Here is a 26835-nt window from a genome sequence, read left to right as displayed (position 1 = left end):
GCCCATTCACTGAGAGTTAGAAAATCATAATATATATATATGTATATATATATATACATATATATATATATAATGTGCATGATACAGTATTATGTTTGATACTATTTAAAGTTCCCCTCTTTATAAAGCATCTGGGATAAACAATAATTAAAGAAAGCTTTAAAAGTGCTAGTCTTACCAAAGCAACTTTACACTATCAAATAATGCATGCCAACTTTCTAGCATATGCCAATGGCCTTGGATAGGAGAGCGAAGAATCCCAAATGTCATAAAATGTTTGCTTTGTTCGAATTTTACTAATTTCTCAGTAAAGCATTTTAAATATTGCCTTGTAATGTTGGTTTAAAAAGGCTTTGCTACCCCATCTCGAGGGTTCTGCTGCTGCAAAAATCCTTTTTAACAGAAACGATCCTTACGTAACCAGAGAAACAGTACTTTGTCTAGCTTCAGAGAAATAAGCACAAACAATGCATTTATGTAGATGTGTAAAACGTGCTTTGACCAGACTGAATGGGCTATATGTACACAAACTTCCTCTCTACACATTCCCATTGCCATCATCATCACCACCATGATCATCGGTCACCGTCACCCACCACATCACTGCAGCATTGTAAGCACTTTGTCTTTTTCCCTCGCCCTCAGACTTTCTTACCTCTCTCCCTCCTTGTACTGCCTCCAGTCTTTTCAGGTTCAAACCCTGAAAGAAAAAAAATAAAGTATACTATTGTCAGCAAAGAAGTAATTAATAATTTGTAATTAGTAGGAGTGCAAACATTTTGAAGTAAAATAATTCACTTAACAAGGAAGATTTCTATATAGATGACTACCTCACACATCCGCCAGTATCTGTATCTGAGTACGTCTTCAAATGTGGTACCGGTGCATTTCTTGCTAAATCCTAAGATCAGAGGTAAATATAAAATGTAAAGCATTTGTTTTAGCTGTGATTGCCTGTCCCTTGGTGAAACCACAATCTAAAAGGTGCTGTCTAAAACTCAAGTAGCACATATAGGATTTTCTGTGAGCATCGGATGCGAGAGGCTCAGTCGGCCTGGGAATGGGCATTCACATACAGCCGCAGAGGAGATCGAATCAAACAGTCTTTGAGGCTGAGGAGGAGCACCTATTTCATACAATACTCTAAAAACCTGTCTACTCAAAGTGTGGTGCCTAATGTATTGCCTGGAAACTCATTAGTAATGCAGACTATCCATGAGGATGTAACCTATATCATGGTGATTATAGTTAATAATACTGTACTGCATATTTAAAATTGGTAAGATAGTCAATCTTAAAAGTCCTCATCACGAGAAAAAAAAAATTGCAACTATATGGTGTTGAGTGTCAACTAGACTTACTGTGATCGTCCTGCAGTATACACAAATATCGGAATCATTGTGTTGTACGCTTGAAGCTAAAGTTATACGTCAATTACACCTTAATAAAAAGTTGCTTATTATTTAAAACAATGCAGACTGTCAGACCCCACCCAGGACACACTGAGCAAGAACATACATTTTCACACACTTTCCAGGTGGTTCACATGCATGTAATAGTTTGAGAAGTACCTCTTTGCCAGGTCTAGGAAAGACGGGTGGATTACCTGGCATACATGGTGAAGTGGACACAAAGGAGTGGACGAAGGTGTAATGGGGAAATAAGGCTATTAAAATGACCAAACTGCCAGATGTTTAAAGAGAAGGCATTTGGACTTATTCTTTAATCAAATGCTTCCTTTGAGAGAGTTTTTGAAAACTGAGAGTAAATTTTTCAAACACCAAAGACAGACATAAATGAGGACTCACGTATTTTGCTACTTTATTCTAGATCTACATTTCATTTTTCCCCCTTTCTTTTAGAAACACTATCAGGGGAAAAAACTGAAAAAACTTCAAATAAATATTGGGATTTATTTAACTTATTATTAATTTATTTATTTATCATAAATATTTTTTCACATGCCTCTAAATTATTTGATTTAGCTTTAGAAAACCTGGCTTTAACCATCTTATAATTATCATTAAGAATGTTGACTGAGTAAAAATATTTCTCTATTTCTGATGAAAACTGAAGAGCACACAACCCCAACTGTATATACTACATCATCACCAATACATTGGGTGAGAAAACCGGCCTACAAGAAAGATATGCTAGACTTAACTAGTGCATTTCTAGTTTTTTATTTTGGAATTTAAGAAAGATTGCTGTTTTGTGGTTTGTTAAATAGGTCATGGGAAGTGTGATACCTCACTCAGGAGGTGTATCTTTTCATTTGGTGACAGCATTTATAGTTACAAGGTTTATAAAAAGTTTTCAAAATTTTCTCTCTTCATATGTAAAACTCATTTCTTGAATTGTTTAGACAGACACACATTAACAAAAATATTAAATAAGTCCATTTTATTTGTAAAAACAGACTATTCCTCTCTTGACTCTAGAAAAGAGTCTAGAATCAATCTGGCAAACCAGTTATTCTTGTAAATAAATGACAGCCTGATTTCCGAGTGTAGAAAATTACCTACATTTACAGAATACATTTTGAAAAGCCTAAGTTCATATAGAAAAAAAATTTAAAATAAATTATCAGAACATTTCTGAAGCCTGGCAGTGTAGGTTAAAAATAAATTCTAAAGAGCCATTCATGCTCATAGCTTTTAGAATATGGGAAATGGTATAATGATATGCTTTTGAATTCAGACTGATATGGGTTTAAACCTCTGGTTTACCACCTTCTCCTGTAGGCTAACAAATTACATAATATCTCTTAACCTCATATTTTGTACTTGAAAAATAATATCGTGGCTATGCCATAGGGTTTCTATGAAGATTGAATGAGTGGTATGTGTATAGCACTTAACAAAGGACCAGGCACAGTCCTTATTATCCCAAATAATATCCCTTATTATTATCCCAAAATAATAATTACCTTTTTCTTCTTCCTCCTCTTATTCTAATTTTTATTATCATTATTAAATATATAATGTGTCTAAATAGACTAATTTGAACAAAATGTCCCCGTTTTATGCCTTTTATTTGAAGAATGCAAAATATCTGGAACATATTTATAAACAATAAACAATGATAATGTTATATTGACTAAGCAGAAGTAAAAAATATTTTCTGCACACATTTTCTCATTCGGTATTCATGACAACCTTTTCACATGACAACCCTTTCATAAAATTTTTGGGAAAAATTGGCCACGATTTTTCTGCTTCCTACTTCCCCTGCCATCTAATTTTGGTACTCAGATTAAGTGTTCAATGGCTTGTTATTGTCTTGTCAGCTGCTGACACTTTACTGCTTTAAAGTCCTTCTCTTGAGACCCTGATGGCCTCATTTTGTGTATTTTATATTGCTACAACTTCAAGTCCATTGATATTTTCTTCTGTCTAATCTGCTATTTATCTCTTTAGTGAATTTTTATTTCAGATATCTCAGTTTTCATCCCTAAAATTTCAATTTGAATATATTTTTGTCTCTATTCAAGTCTTTGACATATTTATATATATTTTTAAAGATTCGGTTTTGACAGAAAGTGCACGTGCACGAATGAGGGGAGGGGCAGAGGAAGAGAGAATCTTGAGCAGACTCCATGCTGAGCACAGAGCCTGACACAGGGCTCAATCTCAATACCCTGAGATTTTGACCTGAGCTGAAATCAAGAGTCGGAGGCTTAACCCACTGAGCCAGCCAGGTGCCCCCATATTTATATTTCTAATAGTGTTTTGAACTTCTTGTCTTCAGTTATAATATCTATCATTTCCAGGTGGCTTTCTATTGACAAATTTTCTCCTCATCATGAGTCGTATTTTCCTATTTCTTCTCATGTCCAATGATTTTTTTTTAATTAGTTGCCAGACATTATGATTTTTATTTTGTTTAGTGTTAAATTTTATTACCTTAGAAGGAGTTAAAATTGATTCTGGACAATGGTTAATTTACTTCCACAAGTAAATTTTAACTGATTCTTCTGTTTGTTTTTTAAAAATTTTTAGGATGGGTCTCAAGGAGTGGTTAGAGTGATTCATCCCTATTACTAAAGCTTGACCCTTTGCGCTCTCTATTGAATACCCCATGAAGATTTCCAGAACTGTGAAAGCTCTGGGTATTCATTTGCTTAAAGTTCTCTGTCAACTATTCTTTTTTGGCAGTTGTTTTTCACCTGGCTTCGTGAAATTTCATTCTACATTTGTAAAGATCACTACGCAAACAAAATTCTCAGGGTTACACTGATACAGGTTTCTAGAATTTTTTCTCTGTGTTTTTCCCTCCTTTGTGGTTATCTGCCCCACAAATTCTAGTTGTCTTGTTCTCTCCAAACTCAGGTATTTGTCTCCCAGCTATATAATGTAAAGACCCTGAAGTTCTCCCCCCGGCTGTCCCTCCATGCACCATGGTCCAAACATTGCCTCCAGGCAGAAATCCAGGTACTGTACGTGCTCTCGATTTGTTTCCCTTCCCTCAGGCATTACGGTGCTTCTCTATTTTTTTAATGTGTCAGAACTGTATTATATGTTTTGTCCAATTTTCTAACTATTACAGCAAAAGGGCAAGTCATACAGTCATTACTCCTTCATGAATAGAAGCAGAAGTCAAAGTATGTATTTTAAACTTACTTTTTCAAAGGAGAAAATCAAAGCGTACAAGATTTAAATTATATGATCTGAATATAGAGCTAGTATGTACAAAAAAAGCAAAACTTAATCCAATATTTTAAGAGCCTAGATATCAAGTTAATCCATTCATCCTTAATCAAGTGTTTTTAAATTCACAGCAGTCAAAATGTTTAATGTGTTCTATACTTAAGAGCACACATTTATTATAATATGGAACTCATGCAGGGGCCATGAGGATTCTTCAAGGCAATGTAGTGATTGAGAGGAGCTGGGTGTCAGAACTTTAAGAAAAAGTGTACCTGTTTGGATGGAACAGGGTAAGCTTGCCAGCATAGATATGGTATAATGTGTAAACTGTGTACAAAGGTAGGTCATAATTAAGCACTGAATTATTGAAAGACCAATCTTAAGATTGAAGAACTGAGTCAGAGAATTTGATGCCAAGAATTTGGCAGCCATATGGGCAAGGAATAATTATCTAAAAGGATTCTCCTCATACGAACAGGGCCTCAGACAAGATTGTGTCTCAATGAAGAAGTCAAACGATCTAGAGCGTAATGAGATTTGCTGAGAATTCTTGAGGTGTGATCTAGAAGATGTGAAGCCCTAAAGGATGACGGAACTTAGTCTGAGTACAAAGTAAGACTAAGCCCGTAACTCAGAAAGTCAGATAGTTTGAGTGGGGAAAGCTTTTAAGGGAAGTGCAAACTGTGACTTCCAGCTTCTACTAGGAAAACTACATCAATCTTGATTTCTGCGGACTCTTACTATCAGTAACTTAGTGCTTTGGAAGATCAGACCATAAGTTTCCCTCAACTAAGCAATAACATTTAAGAAAAGGAATTATGTTTGAAAGAAATACTAATCTCAAAGAACCCAAGCTCCTTCTTTGTGTTCACTCAGCTATGTACCACACAATTTTTACATTTTTAAATGAAAAAAATACTTGGCATTTCATATTTTGCATAATCTCCACTAAAATATATATTGAAATAAGTCAGAAAGAAATGGATGTTTAACACTATTCACTGAGTTAATCTTGCTCTCAGGAAGACTTGAAGTAGACAAGAACAGTAAAAGTATATACACACACACACACATATATACACACACACAAATATGTATATGTATACTGGTTGACTCTGAAAATTAATATTTACAAAATTTTCATTGATACGAAAACCCACTTCATTATTCTTAAACAGTCCAGATATAATATTTAATCAACATGTCTTGAGAAAATTATATTTTAAAATACTTTGGCCGATACAAATGAGCAAAATGTATTTCCTTCATTATACAGATGTTCTCACTAGAGAGTATAAACTCTTTGTGTTGATAAAAATTAAGCACATGAGATCAAACCAAAATGTCATACATTGTAGGTAAAAACAAAACAAAGCAATATTCTACAGTGTGCTAAATCAAGATGGTTTAGTAAGGCATTAAGGTGGAAAATCTATTACCTAAAAAAAAAAAAAAATAGAGTTTCCTACCAAAATGTCTCTCGCAGAACAGCATTCAGATGTCTGCATGACTACCCTAGTAACTATGCTATGGTATGAGGGCATCTCTGTCTAAAATATAGTGGGGAGATATTTTCCTTTATAATGATTATAAACTCTTCCCAAATTGTTCATGTCATAAAGATTTCCCCTGATTCCTTATAAGCAAAAAATCAGATGTATAGTATCCAATACCCTTCTATTAAGTTGATCTGCTTTTCCAATATGGAAAGTTATAGAATGAACAGATGGAGTGAATGTTTCCTTTCCAGTACTGTGCAGATTTCATGGTGATGATTTTCCTTAAATGTAGACAGCAGTTAAGGTTTAACTAGATGAAAACAAAATTAATTTTTAAAATGACACAAATAACTAAATTTTCACATGTAGCCTCCGGTATGGTGAAGGCATAAGAAAGAGCTAGAAGGAACTTTAACTAACTCGTAGTTCAACCTCTTCATTTGACAGATGACGGGGCTTGCAGCAGGGAACCTAACTTATAAGTGGCAGATTCAGGGCTCGAACTCTGGTCAGTGGGTCCTGAATCCAGGACTATCTTTCTTTTACCAAATTGCTTTAGTAGCTCTATTATAAATCATTGTCTTAAAGGCTGTAAAACTTTTGGAGCATTTCTTAACCATTTTATGTCTCAGGTTCCACAGCTGTACAACTGAGAAAATTCGTAGGAATAAATGACAGAATCCACATAAAACACAGCTGTTAGTTCCTAGTTAACCCTAATATGTACTAATTTTTATCAGTAGTTTAAGATGTTGCTGCTTTTTGATATTATCCAAATGAGAGACTATTAGTACAGTTATAAAAATAATTACTATTTTGGGGGAATTCTCTATGTCCAAGCACTGCTCTAATTACCCGAGTCATTCAATTCTTAAATAACCTTATTATATCACAACCAAATCATTTTTCCCACATTGAGATAAAATGAGCTTGTAGTTGTTCTGCTCTGTTTTTGGACAGATTTCTTTAGACAAAATATGACGTGCCACCTTAGTTCTTGCTATTGTTAGCTTCATTGTGCAGCTACGGTATACGGCCCCAGAGAATGATAAGAGTATGAATAAAACACTTCTGGCCTCTCTGCTTCTACGACCACATCTCTTCTTCTTAAACAGAGGCATCATTTTAAGGAGAAAAACACATTTTGGAAGATGAAGACAATGTTAACTATAGATTTCAGTTTACCCACCAAGAAAATGATGTGGGGGTGGAAAGATCTAAGAGTTGTACTGGATGATCTCTGGTGAACTTTAAAATCTAGTATCTGCACTGTTTTAATGTTAAGACAGGCAGACTGGTTCTCTTTCAGGTTCTTGCTATGCATCTTTCCATCTTGTACGGCTTCTCAGTGAGACTGATGGAACCACTCAAGAAGTAAAGAAATTCCAGTGAATTTGAACACAACTTGATACACCTATTGTCAACCTTATCTGGTTCCTAAATTCAGGTTTTCTTAATTTGGGTATCTGCTATTTCATCTATCAGCTTGCTGCACGGACTTGAAGTTCAGTGTCAAGTTTCAATTACATTGCTGATAAAAAATCTTCAGTAGTATGTATGGATTCCTAACCTTAGCCTTATTTAGGATTCATTTTGTGACAGTATTGAGATTTGTGACTAGTCATAGGTTTGCAGAATAGACTCAGAAATTCAGAAACTTTCCCAAGGCTGCTGAACCTACTTAAAAACTGCAAGAATCCACTCTTGCATATAATGCCCAGTCTCCCTTTAAAGTTAATGAACATAGTTTAAAAATACGTTGTAATTCCTTTATCCCTCTTTTAGCCCTTATATTGGAAACTTTTTTTTTTTTAATACAACATTGACATTTTAAGTCAGAGATTTGTAGTGTGCCTATTTGAAATTCTACAGTTATCAGGATATGGACTAAAATCAATCCTAAAACTAAAAACAAGCAAGTGTCAAAATGTGTTAAACTTTGTTTTCCTTTTTTCTTTTCAAAGTTAGTGGTTCTAGTCATCTTTGAAACTGTAATCCATTTATGGGCAGCTTTGGATTGCTCATCTCCATTTTCAAAAGCCAAGATACATCATTATTTTCAGGGACTTCACCATTCTTCACAGCTAAAGGTCTCACATTTTAAAAATGGAAAATCACCCTGTATTTCCTAAGTAATAATGTAACTACGCCACACATATGCCTATAACAAATCCAGCATACATGTATTGAATTCTTACTAGAACATAGGCACTTTAGTGCAAAGCACTTTACATGACCTTTTTGTATTTTTCACAGCAATTTATTCCTCACTATTATACTATGTTGGAACTGCCATTATTAATTCCCATTTTTGTCATAGAATAATTGAGGCAGAGAGGTTAATTAACTTGTCTAAGGATACACAGCTAGAAGGAGGTAGAGTTTAGTACTGAACCCAGAATATATGATTACAAAGTTTCTTTTGCAACCACTAGACATACTATCTCCACAAATAACTATCACTTTATCTTTTATGTGTATTGAGATGAATTAAACTATGAATTAAATAAATATATGTTTAATAAATGAATGACTAAATAGCCCATTAGATGAGTAAGCCTAATTCTGCAATTATATTAAAGTTTACTTAAACCATGTCATTTTTACATACTGGAGGAGTAAATCCAAGATAAATGCTTGGTTTTGAATTCATTTAGGTTTTGGCAATAACTGTGAGGAAAAAAAGGTAGAGTAAATGAGATTGGATTCCAGGGTTCCTGATTTCTTGGAAAGAAATGTAAAATTCAATTGAAATATTTCCTGGGGCAGACAAAGATTAAAAGAAAATTAATGTAACTATGTGGGCGTAAATAACATTTCATAGAGTTTGTCTGTGTTGATCATTGCTCTAGACTAACTAAAATATTAAACAAGTATAGCACTTCCATGCCTCCAGGAGCCTAGCAGTGCTCATCTTGGTATAGCATATAAGTTAAATTTCTTCTGCTCCAGGGACTCAGGTCGTCATATTTTATGAACTTAGATACAATGAAGTTTGCCCTGAAAATGGAGTATTTTCAGTGTTTCTGATGTTCGTAGCTTGGTGGTCGTTAATGGAAGAGATGTCCTTCCATTTCAGATATGAGACAAATCAACAACGTATAACCTCTGCTAAGACTTTATATAATGTTATTTCTGACAACCTCTATCTGTTAATTGAATTCTCAAATAGGAAGTTAAAGACAGTTTCAGAAAACAAGTAACCCGAAACATTGTCAATGAAAGGTAGGTTGCTTTAGAATTCTCTCATGGTGGTAAACATCAGTCTGACTGTGAATTTAAACAGATATGGGCAGGATTAGCACTTAAAGTGTGGAATGTGGCATCGTTAAATATCCAAAAAATTATTCTCTGGTTACACTAGGCTAATTGAATCATCAATCTGTCTACTAAGCTGCCTTTCACATTCTTAACCATGCAACATAAAAAAAAAAATGTAGTGAAGTAGTTCAAAAGAGAGGATTAAGTTAGCATATGGTTTTCTTGCTAGCTAGCTAGCTATCATCTATCTATCATCGATCACTTCCCATCTCTTCTTAATCCCCATTCCCATCATTCCATTGCAGATTCCAGTTCTCCTGATAGTTCTTAGACAACAGCAGGCATTCTTCTACCTTGGTTTTTGAACTAGGTGTTCATCCCTGCTGGATTGCCCCTCACCTAGATGGCCACACGACCAACTCCAACAGCATCTTGTCTTTGTTTACATTTACCTTCTCAGTGAGGTCCACTGAGTTCTACTTTTACAACACTTTTTAATATTATAGTTTACTCTCTATTTCACCTCCAGGGACACTTAAAACCTGTTAACATACTGTATATACTTATTGTAATTGTGTATTATCTATCTTTCCACATTAGAAATTAAGAATTTAAAAAGACAGGGATTTTTGTTCTTATGTTTTTAACTTATCCCAAACAGTGCCTGGAGCATGGTAAATGCTAAAGTTTGTTGAATGAATGGAGTATCTGCTTTTCTATTCATCCATGTATCTAAAGAGTTCCACTCAATCTCTACTATATTAGTTTATATTTGTAAATTGTATAAGTGGTACTGGCTTTAGTGATCTATCACATAAAATAAATTCATTTATAACTATTAAAGTTAAATCAACAAAAATTTAAAATTTTATTTATAATTTTAAGGGTTTCAGCATTTTCTTATCACTGTAGATCTTTTGACAACACCAACATGTGCCATCATGTTTTTCATTCAAGTGCCTGAGCAATAGTCATGGACAAAGACTTTATAAGAAGAAAAAATGTTGAATTCAAAATATCTCTTAGAGTACAATTCTCACCTGGGCAGTGTCCCTTTTCTGCCAAGATGACAGTGATTACTTCAGGATGAACATTAAACTACCGTATGCAAATTTAGAAGTAGAAACTGAATTCAATTAAAATAAACAGCACAGATTACAGGAATCTATCACAATACCTAGAGTAATCATTAAGTTTTATCAGAATTTTAAAAATTTAAAAAGGTTTAGTTCAGAAAGACTGAGTCTATGTTATGAATTGAGGATATCAGTTTATAAAATGGTAAAGTTACATATGATTATGTGTACTGAATTCTAAATGACATTCAAAGGGTTTCTGATACTGACACTGTCAATTCCTTCTTAAGTAATACCTCGATGAAAATCCAAAAGAAGCTAAAAAATGCATTTTTTATTTTTATTTTTTTTTTAAGATTTTACTTATTTGTAAGAGTAAGCAAGAGAAAGAGCACAAGCAGGGGGAGCAGCAGAGGCAGAGGGAGAAGCAGGCTCCCCGCTGAGCAGGGAGCCCGATGAGGGACTTGATCCCAGGACCCTGAAATCATGACCTGAGCCCAAGGCAGGCGCTTAACCAGTTGAGCCACCCAGGCGACCCCAAAAATGCTTTTAACTTTTTCTTCCAACTTCTTGACTGCTCCACATTCTGTTTGTCCTTTATCCTGGGTCACCAACACTTCTCTACTCTTGGCAGTCTGCATTAAGATGCATTTTCATTTGTCAGGGTCACCATTATTTGCAGAAATCTCAACATCTCAATTCTTCAAAGTTCCCATGAAGTAATGAATTCTATTCCTAAGCGGGCTCTGCAAAATGCTCACTGCCACTTACTTACTACCCAGAATGGGTGTCTCACTCTACTTGTTAGGTGGAGCTCTCAATGCTACCCTCTTCTTGCAGTGTCTGTAGGTTCTCTGGCCAACAGTGTCTGTATACTACTTCTGTGTTCTCTGCCTCATTGAAGTGATAGAAGTTTACAGCTTTTTGCTTCTGGGAAAAGAAGTTTACTCTTTGGAAAGAGTAAAAAACGAAGTCAAAAAGAAACCATCGTGGCACTAAAACACAGTATGTATTGTATTTGATGTTTACTTCCAAAAGACATCTTCAAGGAAGGGTTGCTACAGCTTAAAGGCTTTAACTACTTATGCATTTCACAATGACCGTGTGGGTTACATGCGTGTGAACATCAACTAAATGCCAGACTCTCTTTTAGACTCTGGGGGAAATAGGCACGAAAAAAACCAGACAATAATTTTTATCCTCGTAAAGTTTAAAATCTAGTGATTCGGTGGTTCAGTTGGTTAAGCGTCTGCCTTTGGCTCAGGTCATGATCTCAGAGTTCTGGGATCAGAACCTCAAGTGGGGCTCCCTGCTCAGTGGGGAGTCTGCCTCTCCCTCTAACCCCTGCCTGCCACTCCCCCTGCTTGTGCTCTCTGGCTCACTCTCTCTGTCTCTCTTTCAAATAAAATCTTAAAAAAAAAAAAAAAAAAAACCTCTAGTGATTGTATTGCTTTGTGTTAACATATTTACGTGTGAGTGTGCATCCATAGACTATTTCACTAAAAAAATAGTGCATTGGATTCCTTCTTCCATTTATATGACAAGATAATATATTTAAGAATTTTTCTTCCATTATCAGATGTGGAGTGCAGAAAGCAGGGTTCAACCAATTTCTACCAAAGCAAGATCTGTGTGGAGGAATTTTTTAACTGCTTCTTTTAATCTTGTGTTACTAAACTTTGGCATGGGCATATTTTTAGGCACTTAAAAAATGTCAAGCAGCAATTAATAATAGGATACTCACACACATTTATTTGGTTTGCAAAAACAATGAAATGTGTGGAGTGTTTATTAATTATTCGCCTTTCAGATCTTGTACTGAATACTGTGGCTTGCATACAATTTAAGTGAAACGGGTTATGTCTTTTATTTTTTTTTTTTTAAGATTTACCAATTTATGGGCATCTGGGTGGCTCAGTTTTTAAGCAGCTGCCTTCGACTCAGGTCATGATCCCAGGGTCCTGGGATCAAGACCTGCATCAGGCTCCCTGCTCAGCAGGGAGTCTGCTTCTCCTTCTGTCCCTCCCTCGGCTCATGCTCATTCTCTCTCTCTCTCTCTCATGAGCACACGTGCAAAAATAAAGAAAATATATATTTTTAGAAAAGATTTACTTATTTATGAGAGACAGAGCAGGCGAGGGAGGGGCAGAGGGAGAGAGAGAGTCTTAAGCTGATTCTGTACTGAGCACAGAGACTGATACCAGGCTCGATCTAATGACCCTGAGATCATGACCTGAGCCAAAACCAAGAGTCAGGTGCTCAACTGACTGTACCACCCAGGTGCCCTGTCATTTATTATATATTTGTTTGTTTTAGCTAAGCAAACAAATGTTCTAGAAAGCACATCCTAAGACTCCCAATTCCCAAGGTTTATAGGTACAGGGAAATTTGGGTACATGTTCTGATCATATGGGGATGAGAATTATTTTAGCCTTTAAATTATTTCAAACTAAATAATCCATCATGCTTTTATTCTCCTGTTATCAATTACAAACTATTTCTTTACCATTGATAGAAATCATAAAAAGCAGCTTTCTCCAACTCAAGTCTTTCAGGAGGTTTGAGATTTCAGGTAAAATGTCCATATGCTACATACTATGAAGTTGCCATATTTTCAACAGATGGTTTTTCTCATTCTTCTCTGCCTTTTACTCTTTAGCTATGTCATTTCTGGAAGGAACCTTTTAGAAGATCAGGTACATCTCCCACCTCCCAAGTCTGGTGTTAACACATTTGTTCACCCATACTTGTACACAGAGATTTGAGTAACTAGGTATGTTAGCTAGTGAAGTTTAAGAGACTCTTGAATACATTTGATTTGAAGGACCAAAAGGACCATCATTCTTACAATGAGAACCATTCGTCCATACAGTTACAAGAATCTGCTCAAAGATACGTAATACTTAAAACATAGGTTTTCTACTTCAAGTGCCACCTTTCCACAAGTAGGGCCAAAGGCACATGACAGATATGTTTTAAAGATGGTTTGTTATCTTTCCTAAAACATTCTTTGACTTTGTATTGCTGACAATGCCTTGCAGATGACATTTCGAGTTGCTATTTTTAACAACTAATAAATGCTCAAATGCTTTTACAAATGCATTAATCTAAACTTTTCATACAAAAGTTCTCCAAACTCATGGAGATCTTCAATCACTTGAGCCTACCACCTTCTCATTCAGTTTCCGTCTAATTTCCTTCTTGTTCAGTTTAGAGTCCAAGGCCCATGATTATCAGCTGACTTGACATAAAAGCCTGTCAACTTTCTGGATCCTTTCTTCCGCTGTACTTCCCTAGCAAAGATTAAAGTCTGGGTATCATCTACATAAAATATAACCACGCCTTCTAACTATATGTTGGAGAAAAACGGTGTCGTGTTTAAATTCATGTTCACAAAATTACTCTCAACATTTTCTCAAAATCTGACTCTCTCCTGCTTTAGAGTTTTTATACTAACTGTTCCCTTCTTGTAATGATCTCCCCCCACACATCCTCATAGTGTTATCTCCTTGACATTCAAATATCGGTTTAAATTTACTGTGTCTGAGGCCTCTCTTGAACACTAAATCTAAAATAGATATCAAGTTGCTCGCTGTCATGTCACTCAATTTTTATTTTCTGCTTGAAACTTACCACTAAATAATACTTTTATTATTTTGTAGACTGGCTATTTTCTCTCACCAGAACGTAAGGTTCATGACAGTAAGCAACATTTCTATCTTATAAAACTTTACATCCCCAGTACTTAGAATAGGATCTGGCACTTAGTAGGTGCTAAACAAATATCTATTGCGTGAACAAAATGAATAAGCTTCTACACCTCTGATAAAATTGATATTTATTAACTCTTTTTTATAAACATAGTATTAACATATAGCCTCTAATATTTGCAATTTAATTTCATTCTGAAGAAAAATGAACTGAATAAATTGGCTCCTTTCTTTTACTGACCTTGGGCAAATTATCTAAGCCTCTGAGATCACATTTCTTTTTCTGGAAAATTAGAAAATTAGTCTCTTTAAGCTCTAAAATAGTGAGATGTCCTTTTCTTTTGGAAAATTAAGGTTTAAACCTCTCCATTTTAGGGGCACGTGGGTGGCTCTGTCAGTTAGGTGTCTGCCTTTGGATCAGGTCATGATCTTGGGGTCCTGGGATGGAGCCCCATGCGTGGCTCTCTGCTCAGTGGGCAGTCTGCTTCCCCTCTCCCACTTATCCTCTGTCTCTGTCTCTGTCTCTCTCTCAAATGAATAAAATCCTTAAAAGAAAGCAAAACAAAAAACCTCTCTATATTAATATTTCAGCTCTGTTACCTAATCAATTTCAACAACTGTATCAATAGTTGTGGTCTTTGCCTATATTCCTGTCTCAGTGCTTTTCTTTAAAAATCTCCCTTAACTCTCCTAAGAGCACTCCAAAATACTATACAAATAACCAGTGCCAGTGTGAGTGCATTATTTAAACTTTGCTGTACTTTTTATTTTTAATAATTATTACCCTGTAATTGGCATAGCTTTCAGCATATCCACTTAAAGTCTCCACTTTTAAATATAGTATTCATTAGGTACCACTCTGTATCATCTGAGGAACTCTATTGAAGACTCAATATTAAACAAACAAATCAGACTGTGTCAACATCTACTGCTGGAGATCTTACTTTATTAAGTGTGTTTATTTCTGCCATTATTAATTTCTAGGAATAGCAAAATAGAACAGAAAAATAAATGTGTAGTCTCAGACTAGTCAGAAATTGCACCATGGCTTAAATTTTAATCTGACAGATCAATGTTTTATAACTTTGACAGAACAATGATGCATAATGTAATTTAATGTCCTCTCAAACTCAAAGGCCTACCTGAAAATAAAATGACAATTTCCATTTCCGTATAGTCTAATTTAACTGCATTTGCATCATGAATTTCTGGAAATTGGATCGCTCTTGGAAATCTATGAACATTAAGAAGAGAATGTTACAACTATTTGGGGCATATTTTTATCCTCCCAATCTGATAATAACATCTTTCAAAAGTCAGGTGATGCTTTAAATACACAATTTGCAATAATCAGATTTCCATTGAAACTAGTGCAGTGATTTGTAAGAGTAAAAAAGGGCTAATTAAATAAATTCTATGGCTACATTTGGCAAAGTTAAGCCAGGATGTACCAGCTGGGATGATACATTTTGAAATTAAATACCGTGTATTAACTCCAATAATGCTGTTCTCTGATTTATTCAACTTGAAAGTGTAGCCATGGAAATGTTAGTCAATCTGACCACAGCTTGAAGGTCAAGGGTTATTTGTATGACAGAGAAGTGGTCAGAAATGGTATTCTTTATAGTCTTAAGGACTTCAAACTACTTTGTAACTTTTCCAACCAGGGGCCTGCAAGCCTGTGAGAAACTGTAAAATTTCCTAGGACTCCCTTTTATCAACCCTGTCCCACCATTATCAAGAGTGCAGTTTACCTAAAAGAGGAAGGGAAAGACAATCTTTATGAACCAACTCTGTGTTAGCATATGCTATCCTTCTGCCCATAGTCATTTAACCAACCCACCGACTCCTCACTTTTGTTCTTTGGCTCATTCACTCATTTGGTCAATACTGTGTTGCGTGCCTACTATGTGCCAGACTCTATTTTATGTGCTGGGTCAATAGAAGATAAGATATATTTCTAATGGTGCTTACATTAAAATATTTTGTTAATGTGTAATTTTACAAAACGATTTATAGAGTGTTAGCTTAAGAAATCATTTAACTCGTCTTATTTTAAATTTTACTTGTGAGGAAACTGAGTCTTAGAGGAAGGGAATCTGACTCCTCAAGATTATACAGTGAGTTAGTTGAGAGTCCATAGTATACGTGATACCAGTATTTGTTCTACTTCCCCAGATAACCATTAAGGATAATTACCGATTTGACACTGTATTTTAAAATGATCTTTTATTCCTTCACTATGTTTTGGTTATTCTTTTACTGTGATGTGGATGACCTGGTTGAGAGAGTTACACTTTTCAGTTTGTCCTTTTCTGAGTCACCTTCAATTTCAAGTTCTTTAATTGTTGTCTGACACCATAGGAACAATCTTGGCTGCAAAGGAGGCCAGGTGAATCCCCAAGGTTTACTGCTCTGTGCTTCATTTCTCTTCTGTTGCTAACTGTGAGACCATTTGGCAACAGTTGACTCAGAGCCTTAAGATAATTAGTTCTTTCTCAGAATGGTGTGGTTTTTAAGGAGGAAAATATGCAGCATTTGTTTCAAAACCCAAATCTATCATTTGTAGAATGTGACCCATTTTGGTGGCTCTATGATATTTTTGAAAACAGTTTATATAAATAATGTCCTCAAAAAAGTGGTCTCCTTATAGCTTCTTCTGAGTTATTTCTAATACTGTCCCAAGCACATCTCATCTCAGATAAAAAGAAACAAACAAAAAAACTTGCTGGGAAAACATAAAATACTACAAATATTGTGTAAAATCAGAAGATAATGTTAATTAGAGTGGATGAATAAGATTTAATACACTAATAAGACACTTTAATTTCATTTTTATACACTTAGTACCTAACATTTAGAATAAATGACTATATATTGAATCTCTCGGTATTATCCTAATATTTTAACTCAATCACATTAACGGAGGAAACCATATTCAAACAGGAGTTTTAAAAATATAAATATAAAATTTTCTGTATGATTGATGAAAATTTTTTATAATTTCTACACATATATGTATATCTAAGATAATAATCTAAGTCCAAGATAATGGAAATATTTCTTAATAAATGTAATACAATTCTTCAAGAAATTTTCTTTAAACATAATGGATCAACAATCAGATCAGGTCTTACTAAATTTTATTGTTCTTTATTGTATAGGTAATGATGAAAATAAAATCCACACGGAGAACCAAAAATTACGGAGCACTAAAAATAAACAACTTGTTAAGATTGTGATTTATAATAAAAAATACATTTTGGTCTTCATCCAGAGTTCCTGGCACACAGCTCCTAAAATCATTTGAATTTCCTAAGTGATGAACATAAGAGCTATCATTATTTTCCAATATTGTGGGAAATAATTTGCTACTTCACAGCCAATGGGATGACTCTCATTTTTATGATAGAAAATGAGTAAACCAATCCCTTCAACATGGAATTCAAAACACTTGCAATCTTTGATCAGTTCACACTTCTGACCTCAATAGTACAATATGAATAGAACTTTTATTATTACATAATGATGTATATTATTGTGTCACACTGCATTACATCAAAGTACTCATTTTTTCCCCATCTTTTGTACATTCACAGCTTCCTGTGTTTGTTTCCTATAACAACATGTCATGGTATTATCTTTGCTATAGAAATCTTTAAGGAAAACAGAGCTCAAATGTCACTATATCCTGGAGCTTTCTTAAATCTTCTTAAAGCTTTCTTAAATCTTCTTCTTTCCTTTCCTTACACTTCCTTAATCTTTTGAACACTTATTACAACATTTCCCATGGTCTTTTCCATATGTTAAATGCCCATCTGCGCGAAGCCTGGTGGCTCAGCCGGTTAAGCGTCTGCCTTCAGCTCAGGTCATGATCCCAGAGTCCTGGGATGGAGTCCCGCATTGGACTCCATGCTCAGCAGGGAGCCTGCTTCTCCCTCTGCTTCTGCTGCTCCCCCTGCTTGTATGCTCTCTATCTCTGACAAATAAATAAATAAAATCTTTAAAAAAAAAAATCCCCATTTGCATCCCCCTCAACCTCTATGCCTTTGAACTTACAAAAGCACTGTACCTTGTGTGTGTATGTGTGTGTGTGTGTGTGTGTGTGTGCGTGTGTGCTGCATAGGACAGGCAAATAGACCTTAATAAATGTGTGTTCCTACGTCATACTCAACCATCTTGATCTGTACTGTCTTCACAATATAGGTGAAATTCTGAAGAAAAATTTGAAAATGTGGACTTAGACTATTAGGATTCTCCTATGACAATAGAAGACTACTGGTATTATTTGGTCCAGAGAGAGTTAACATAGCAGGTCTAAAAATTACTCTTGAGAAGGAGCCACTTGCAGAGCGGGCATCAAGGAACTTGGCTTTTGAAATTCCCTATACCATTAAGGCTGTTTTGTTTGCTTGGGGCACTGAATTGACTGTATCAGCCCGATTTACGATTTACGGCGAACATCTGCTTTCCTCCTGGGAATCTGGAATTTCTGTAATTGTGGCTAATCACACAGGCACAGAGAGCCTGTATAACCAGTTTCTACCAAAGACCTCGGGTTGAATCTATGGCAAGCTTTCCTGGGGAGAAACACTACATATGCGTTGCTCATTTAAATACTGAAGAAAGGAGTGATCTTTCTGTAGCCCTCCCTGAGGGAGGACTTTGTAAATCCTATGCATGGATTCCTCCAGACTCAGCCCAATATGTCTTCCCTTGCTAATCCTTTCACTGTACTATAAACCCCAGTGGTTAAGTACAACTGTGCCTGAGCAATGTGAGATCCTTTTAGTGAGTTTCCAAACACGTAGATATTCCTGGGACTCATGATACAGAAAGGAACTACTTATATACCATCTTGGTACTTCTCTTAACAAACTTCTTCCAATCACTGAGACACTCATTATAGCAGATAAATAACCAAGTGTTAAACAGAAAAACTAACTGTCCCCTTATATTTCCTAACACCTCATTCTTCTATTAGTAATTTCTTTTTTTTTAAAAGATTTCATTTATTTATTTGACAGAGAGAGACAGCCAGTGAGAGAGGGAACACAAGCAGGGGGAGTGGGAGAGGAAGAAGCAGGTTCCTAGCAGAGCAGGGAGCCCGATGCGGGGCTCAATCCCAGGACCCTGGGATCACGTCCTGGGCCGAAGGCAGACGCTTAACGACTGAGCTACCCAGGTGCCCCTCTATTAGTAATTTCTATATCCTCACAAAATGGCATAGTTTAAGCATGGCTTTGAATAGTTAAGAGATGGGAAAGTGAAAGAAAATATAAGTAAATTAATTTCAAAAATATTAAGTTGTGTTTTGAAAGATAACGAGGAAATAATGCAGTAGAAAGAAAACATCACTGGATTTTATGATCAAGTTACCATCCAGCCATTTCTCAGACATGAATCCTTCAGGAAATCATTTAACCTCATTGGGAACTAATTCTATGTAAAAATGGGATAATAAAACCTTCCTGCCATTGTTGTACAGATGCTGAGAAGATAAAATAAGTTAAACTGTACATAATACAGTTCAACATTACTATATTTAATTGGGATTTCTTTCCTCACTAACTCTAGGCTTAAGGTTTAAACCTGGAAAAATAATCAGGAAGATGTTATAGTCCCATTCAATTCTGATCTCTCCAGGCAAGTTTAAAATTATACTGGTCTGTAACAGCACTTTGGGGAAAACAAGGAAGATTCAGAGAAATGAAAAGGAATCAAGATAAATAACAGCTACTAAAGAGTAAGAAAATAAACCCTAAATAATGATTATTTTTTAATGTACCAGCAAGCCTCCACAAAGCATCTAATTCAAGTAAAAATAGTTTGATAACATGAGGATATACAGGGGATACATATAAGGATCTCTTTATGTTAATCTACAAATACATATGTTAGAGAACTACAATGAGAACAGTAATAACCTTTATTAAGTATTTATTGTGAGCAGGTATTAAGCTGGTAAGTGAATTGCATGCCTTATCTTATTTAATCATGTGTTCCACCTTATAGAATAGGTATAACTATTATCCCAAATTTGCTGATGAAGCAATCAAGATGTTGTGATGTATCCACATGGCTACTGAGAATCCATCAGAGTCCATGTAATACAACTCCTTTTTGCATAACAACATTTCCTAGTCCTCTGCTTTTGTTTGGAACATAAAATGTCATAATTTTCTATTTTATTTGAATGTAACTATTCATGTCATAGCTAGATACTAGTTTTTCATTTCAAAAATAATATTTTTCCCAATATAAATGTGAATATTATTTGATATCTCAATATAGTCGAATATAGCACTAAACCAGGACTAATGAAATCATTGGTTACTCCTGGGATTTTACTTTTCAAGATGCCCTTGCCAATCTACATCAGTCAGTGTTTATTGAAAAACAAAATGAGGAATTTCCACAAAATAGTGTGGAAAATTCTATCACAGATTGTATTTGTAATTTGTTTTTTTTCTTTAGAAAAGAGGTAAAAAAAAAATCATCTTGTTATTATTGAAGATAGAATGTCTCTAAATGGTGAGTCCAGTTTGCTCTTGTACAAATTTAGGAGAAACAGCTATACATAGATTCTTCATGTAATGAGGACTAAAATGATGATAAGAATCTGCTTGATTTTTAGATATGGGTCAGCTGACAAGAACGGGCCAAGTGTTCTTGATGTGGCAAACTTCTGTGCATTCCATATCAGCACCCAGGGACAACCCGGTGCCAGAGCAATGGCCTTGTAGACACTGAAGTAGGTTAGCAGCAAGAGATGCAGTAGTGGAAGACCAAGTCTGAGAAACCTTTGTCAGAGATGAGCCCTGAAGCTGTGTATCATCATCCTGGAGGGACAAAGTGAGCCAAATCAGCAAGGCAACATTATGGATCTCTTAGACTGTATGTACCTGGGCATAAAAAGTTAGCACCACGTAACAGCAGGAATCGGTGGCAGGGATGCAAAGAAGAATTCTAACGGGTCTTCCGTTTGGGTAAAGAAATCAAATTTGATGCCTTTTGGGGCTAGAAACTCTGGAGTAGCCTGAATGATTAAAAGGAGGGCAAAGTTTAACCAAGAGTTAATGAACTTCCAGTAACTGCGGTTAATCTGAAAAACAGATGTGAGATGATTTTTGCAACCTTGTCTTGTTAATGAGTAAATACAGTACATCTGTATCTGTCACAATGACAGGAAAAGACTACAGAGAAAGAGTAGAGAATCGTCCTAAGATCCTTGCTTGACAACCATAATAGCTTAAATATTTCCCATAGTCAGTTTTGCCCCCAGGAAGAGTTGGTTGCCTACAGTCCCCACTACACCTAAATAAAATACTAAGTACCATACAGAAGTAATTAGAAGAACTTCCCTCAGTCTTTATTAGCTTAATAACCAAATATTTATCAAATATCAACTACAGTGAGAAAAAATAGACTTACAAACCCCACCCAATTACACTCTACCACAGGTGAGAGAAATTAAACAGTAAATTGCACACCCAAATATTTATTTACTGCCTTAATCATCATTATGAAGTAAAAATAATACAAGAAATTATCAGTGAATGACACACCTCTGTCAACATGAATTAGATCAGAAGTGAGCATGAGATCAAAGTTGGGCAATAGGGTGAAATGAAACTTGTTAGAGCTTCTGAGAAATTTGTATTTAATCTTAAATCAGCCACGGAAAGAGACAGTCTCTCTCCTGGCTGGACATTTCCTCAGAGAAACCTGAGACTAGTATTTGCTCTAGTTATTTCATTCCCAGCCTAATGAACACAAAAAAATAAATTATGCAAAAAAATCCCAGGGAAGTAGATCTAGAGTTGGAGCCATTGGATTCAGTTGGCTTTGAAACTCGCCTTCTCTTTCATGTGAATAATACATTTCTTTATTATTTATGCAAGTCTGAATTAAGTTTTTGTTCTTTGCAGTTGAAAGTATCTGAACTGATACAGCCATGCACAAGCCATTTAACCTCACAATATTTTTTTTCATTGGCTATGAGCCCTAAGGACAGTAGGGGCTTATTATGAATATCTAATGAGAGAACGTTTTGTCACTGTGCATTGAAAGCTATAAAATAAAATATATTTTAAAGTCATCATTTAGGAGTATGCACAAAATACCAGTAATCAGATTTAAGTTCACCCTCACTAAGCATCATGCTTATGCAAACTAAAACGTGTGGTGGGTATTGTTTTTCACATAGAAGAATTCAGGAAAGAGCCATTTTTTTAATGGCCACTACCAGCAATATAACTGGACATTTTATGAAAATTAAGTATTTCAAAACATTTTCACATTTACTTTACAAGAGAAAGACAAAGTCTCTGAGGGACAATATGTGAAAAATTATGAAAAATTATGGTCAGTAAATAAAGATGAACGTTTTCTTTTAGGTGCACTGGGTGCTGGCATATATAAGTACTAACACCATCACCAATCCCATTTAACTTTAACTTAATTAGGAAACACAGCAGGTATTTGGAGAAGGACACAGGCTACAGCATTGAGGTTGGGTCAGAAAACCAGATGTGAGAAAACAGAGCAAATAACCAGGCCTGAAGAAGAACTGCAAGCTTGCATCTGATAGGAGATGCAAGAGGAAATCAAGTAGAACTACTTGGTAGTGGAAAAAGCCTGAGAGGTTAAAAACTTATTCAAAGACATTTTAAAAGAACGTGCTTCGGGAAATTTCCCAGTAGAAACATAAATTCTAACGTCAAGTTTGCACTTTATCTTTGTAGCTTTGAAAATTCATTCTTCTACTTTTAAGGAGCATCTTATTTATATTACTCATTAAATTATCCCCATTTGGCCATGAGTAAAGTATAAAAAAATATGTTTTAGAAAGTAACTAGCCAATTGGATTTTGTTTTTTAGGGATAACAATTGTCAGTATTTCCCAATAAGTACTGTTTGTCTTTTACTTATTTACACTTGATAATGCCCAATGCTCCTCAACAAATTGCATGAAATGATATTGCTTTTAACAGAATAATAGCTGATTGTATATTTTCTATTATAACATTTATGAATAATTTTAAAGATACTGAGTAAAAGGAGAAAAGTTTTAGAACTATCAAAATGTTAGTAAATTCTCTGGAATCAAATACTGACTCCAGCCAAGGGATAAAAAAGGAGTTTGTTAAAGAACCACAACCAAAAGACTAGTTGAATGATTGTTCAGCAGCCTGAACTATGGCAAGAAAATTGATCCTGGAGAAAAAAGCAATTACTATTTTTGTTGGCATTTTAGCAGTGATAGAGAGGTCTGTGTGAGCCTGTCACTCCTCAGACTAATGAGGAGGTTTTAAGAGATCTGTATACAGGCTTTTTCAAAAATCATGATTGTCCTAAAGCTCACAAACATGTTTTAATTTAGTACTGGCCATATTGTCTATACATGTCTGAACAAAAAACCTGCCAAATACAGACTCATACTAGGTAGAATTAGTTTTCTAAAAACTGAAAAGCAGTCACAAAAAATGAAACAATGACTGATGGACTGCTAATTAAACTACAAATTCATAAATTCTTTTTTTTTTCGGTGTTTTTTGTTGGTTTTAGTTATTGGCTTCTGAGTTTACTCCACATCTATCTTGCTAATACAATTCTTGCTATGTTGCTTTCATTTTAAAAACAAGGAACATACTTACATCTTATCAATCGTATTTTGTACTCAGACCTTTTTATTCAAACTACTAAGATTATTATTAAATCATTACCATAATGGAAAGATATTTAGTATTCAAAGCTAGGGTTGGGGGGCGCCTGGGTGGCACAGCGGTTAAGCGCCTGCCTTCGGCTCAGGGTGTGATCCCGGCATTGTGGAATCGAGCCCCACATCAGGCTCCTCCGCTATGAGCCTGCTTCTTCCTCTCCCACTTCCCCTGCTTGTGTTCCCTCTCTCGCTGGCTATCTCTGTCAAATAAATAAATTAAAATCTTTAAAAAAAAAAAAAAGCTAGGGTTGGTACTTTGGAGATATATATACATGACCTTAAAAAATGAACACAAATCAAATCTCTCATTACACACACACACACACACACACACACACACACACATTCTACCTCAAGTGACTTGGTTCCCTACAAAAATTATTTTTTTCATTACGTACAAGCAAATTCAAGAACTGGTAAGGCTTAGGGAATTGCTATGGATAATTTATAGATAATACAAACCAAATTAGGACATGATGTGGAATAAAAGTGTCCCCAAAGTTGATTCTTTGACAATATTAAAATATTACCAAAGTCGTATAATATTTTTTTCAAATTTTACAGTACTGTTCTTTCAAAAACCACATATCACTTCCTACTAATAGTAAACATTTCTTATTTTTAGATGTGGAATATATTTGGTAACCTGTATTTGAAGGAAAAATAACTGTGAGAATTGCTGTAAAACAGGATACAGATTATGATAAATCAACATTATCAATTCTTCATTGGGGGAAAGCAATATTGCAAACTAATTAAATATAGACATAGTGCAATTCCCACATCTTCCACTTAGGAGATACATAACCCCAAACAAGTTTTTTATGCCTTATAAGCTCCTGTTTTCTTGTCTACAAGATGGGAAAAATCATACTTACTTAATAGTGTTTCATAAACCAAGATGTTAAGCTTAGGGTTTCTAAGATCTGGAGCAAAGGAGACTTCCAAAAGGATGGAGAAAAATGTGCTTTCTACAGCTAAGGGTTCAGAGAAAAGAAAAATTCTCAAAGAACAAGACTTCTGAAGAAGAGTGCTGAAGTAGTATTTGTGTGAATGAGGATATGAGATTGGAAGGCTGGCCTAAAATAAGTATCATTATATATTGAAAAAAAAAAAAAACTCATCTGCAAATGAGAGATATTTGTTTCAGCACCAGATCACGATGGCTGTATAGGAGAAAGTAGTACAAGAGACAACAGCCTAGGCTTGTGAAGAGTAAGAGAATTTTAAGAACCATGTATTCTACATGAAACAGAAAGGTCGTGAGATGTTATAATCAGACAGACTTGACATGAATGCTACCTTGGCCATTTATTTAATGGATGGTGATAGTAAACTTACATAGAATGTACGACACTCAGTTTACCTGCTAAATTATTTGCATAGGGTTGTTTTGAAGATCCAGACAAAAGGGAAAATATATAAATTCATACACATACACGGTGATCATCTCATAATACTGACTGAATAAAATGATAGTCATTTTATAGTCATTGTCATGCTGATAGTCTCTCAACCTCAACCTACCTTAATATTCATGTAGCTCTGTGATATCACAATCCAGAGAGTAGGTAGGCTTGTTCTTTGAGCAAGACTCAAGAATTAACTAACACAAACATAAATAAAGGCAAGCAGAAAGAACAGCCTTTAGCCTTCAAACTCCATTTGCCTTTCAATAAAGACCAGAAACAACTATTGCCGCAAATGTTTGTTATAACTTTGTAACTCCCCAATTATTTTCCAATTATGTTAGTCTCCTTTCCATTCTCCTGATGTTACTAGCAATAAAAACTCTCAATTTAAAAAGAACAGAAGTTAGGCATACTGTATCCCCTGGAGATCTGTTAGTGCAGGATGGCATCTTAAAAAGTATCTGGTGGTTGCTATGAATAGACAGACAATGGACCAGCTCTCTGGGACTTAGACATGGAGAAGGAAAGGCAAAAAACCAATAAAGTCAGCCTAGAAACTGACTGGAGTCCCTACATTTGGGGAATATCTGTATTTGTGATGTCATTTCTTGTCATCATTCACCAAAACTATGTGATCACTGCAAGGAATTCTCATTTCAAAGTGGTATAGCAAGATTGACAAAGATCCCTTTTATTACTTTTGTATTTCAATTTCAGTTAACATACAGTGCAATATTGGTTTCTGGAGTAGAATTCAGTGATTCATCACTTACATACAACACCCAGTGCGCATCATAACAAGTGCCCTCTTTAATACCCATTACCCATCTAGCCCATCCCCCACCCACCTCCCTCCATCAACCCTCAATTTGTTCTCTATTGTTAAGAGTCTCTTATGGTTTGCTTTTAATCATAGGAAACAAACTGAGGGTTGCTGGAGAGGAAGGGGGTGGGGCGATAGGATAACTGGATGATGGATGTTAAAGAAGGCACGTGTTACAATGAGCCCTGGGATTTATATAAGACTGATGAATCACTGACCTCTACCTCTGAAACCAATAATACATATGTTAAATAATTGAATTTGAATTTAAAAAATTAAAATCAAAAAAGTCACTTTGATGTGTTACAAAATTCATATTTGGAATTCACTGCCATTTAGTTGTTACTGAGACAAAGTTTTCATTTGCATATTTAAAAAGTTGAATAATTTTTTCATAAGTTATCTTTTACCATTATTTATTGTTATTTCTATAGGGCTATATAGGTACATGATCTGTACATCTGTACATGTCTATATCATGGAGAAATAATTATCCTTAACAAATGAAGCCCATGCCCAGAAAAGCCTAAAGTTTAAATTTATACATATTAGGATTAAAAAAATCATATTTCATGGTTCAGTATATAACCTAATCTCTGCATTGTCCAGAAAGAAAACTACTTTTATAAGAGCAATATCAAACATTTAATCAGGTGCTTTGTGGAGGAAATCTCCCCCAAC

The 26835-nt window shown here is 35.1% G+C and overlaps 1 protein-coding gene across 3 annotated transcripts in view; it reads right to left on the bottom strand.

Moving 5' to 3' along the window:
* CCSER1 (coiled-coil serine rich protein 1) overlaps window positions 1–26835 on the bottom strand; it is a 1292599-nt gene that overhangs the window by 417386 nt on the left and 848378 nt on the right. For all 3 annotated transcript variants that reach the window (XM_044388078.3, XM_044388079.3, XM_057309745.1), the window contains one exon: window positions 656–700. In XM_044388078.3, the coding sequence (XP_044244013.1) occupies window positions 656–700 (45 nt within the window). The remainder of the gene's footprint in view (window positions 1–655; window positions 701–26835) is intronic.

This window comes from Ursus arctos, unplaced genomic scaffold (assembly GCF_023065955.2).
Source record: "Ursus arctos isolate Adak ecotype North America unplaced genomic scaffold, UrsArc2.0 scaffold_9, whole genome shotgun sequence".
Classification (NCBI taxonomy): Eukaryota; Metazoa; Chordata; class Mammalia; order Carnivora; family Ursidae; genus Ursus; species Ursus arctos.
This window is presented reverse-complemented; position numbering and strand designations above follow the sequence as displayed.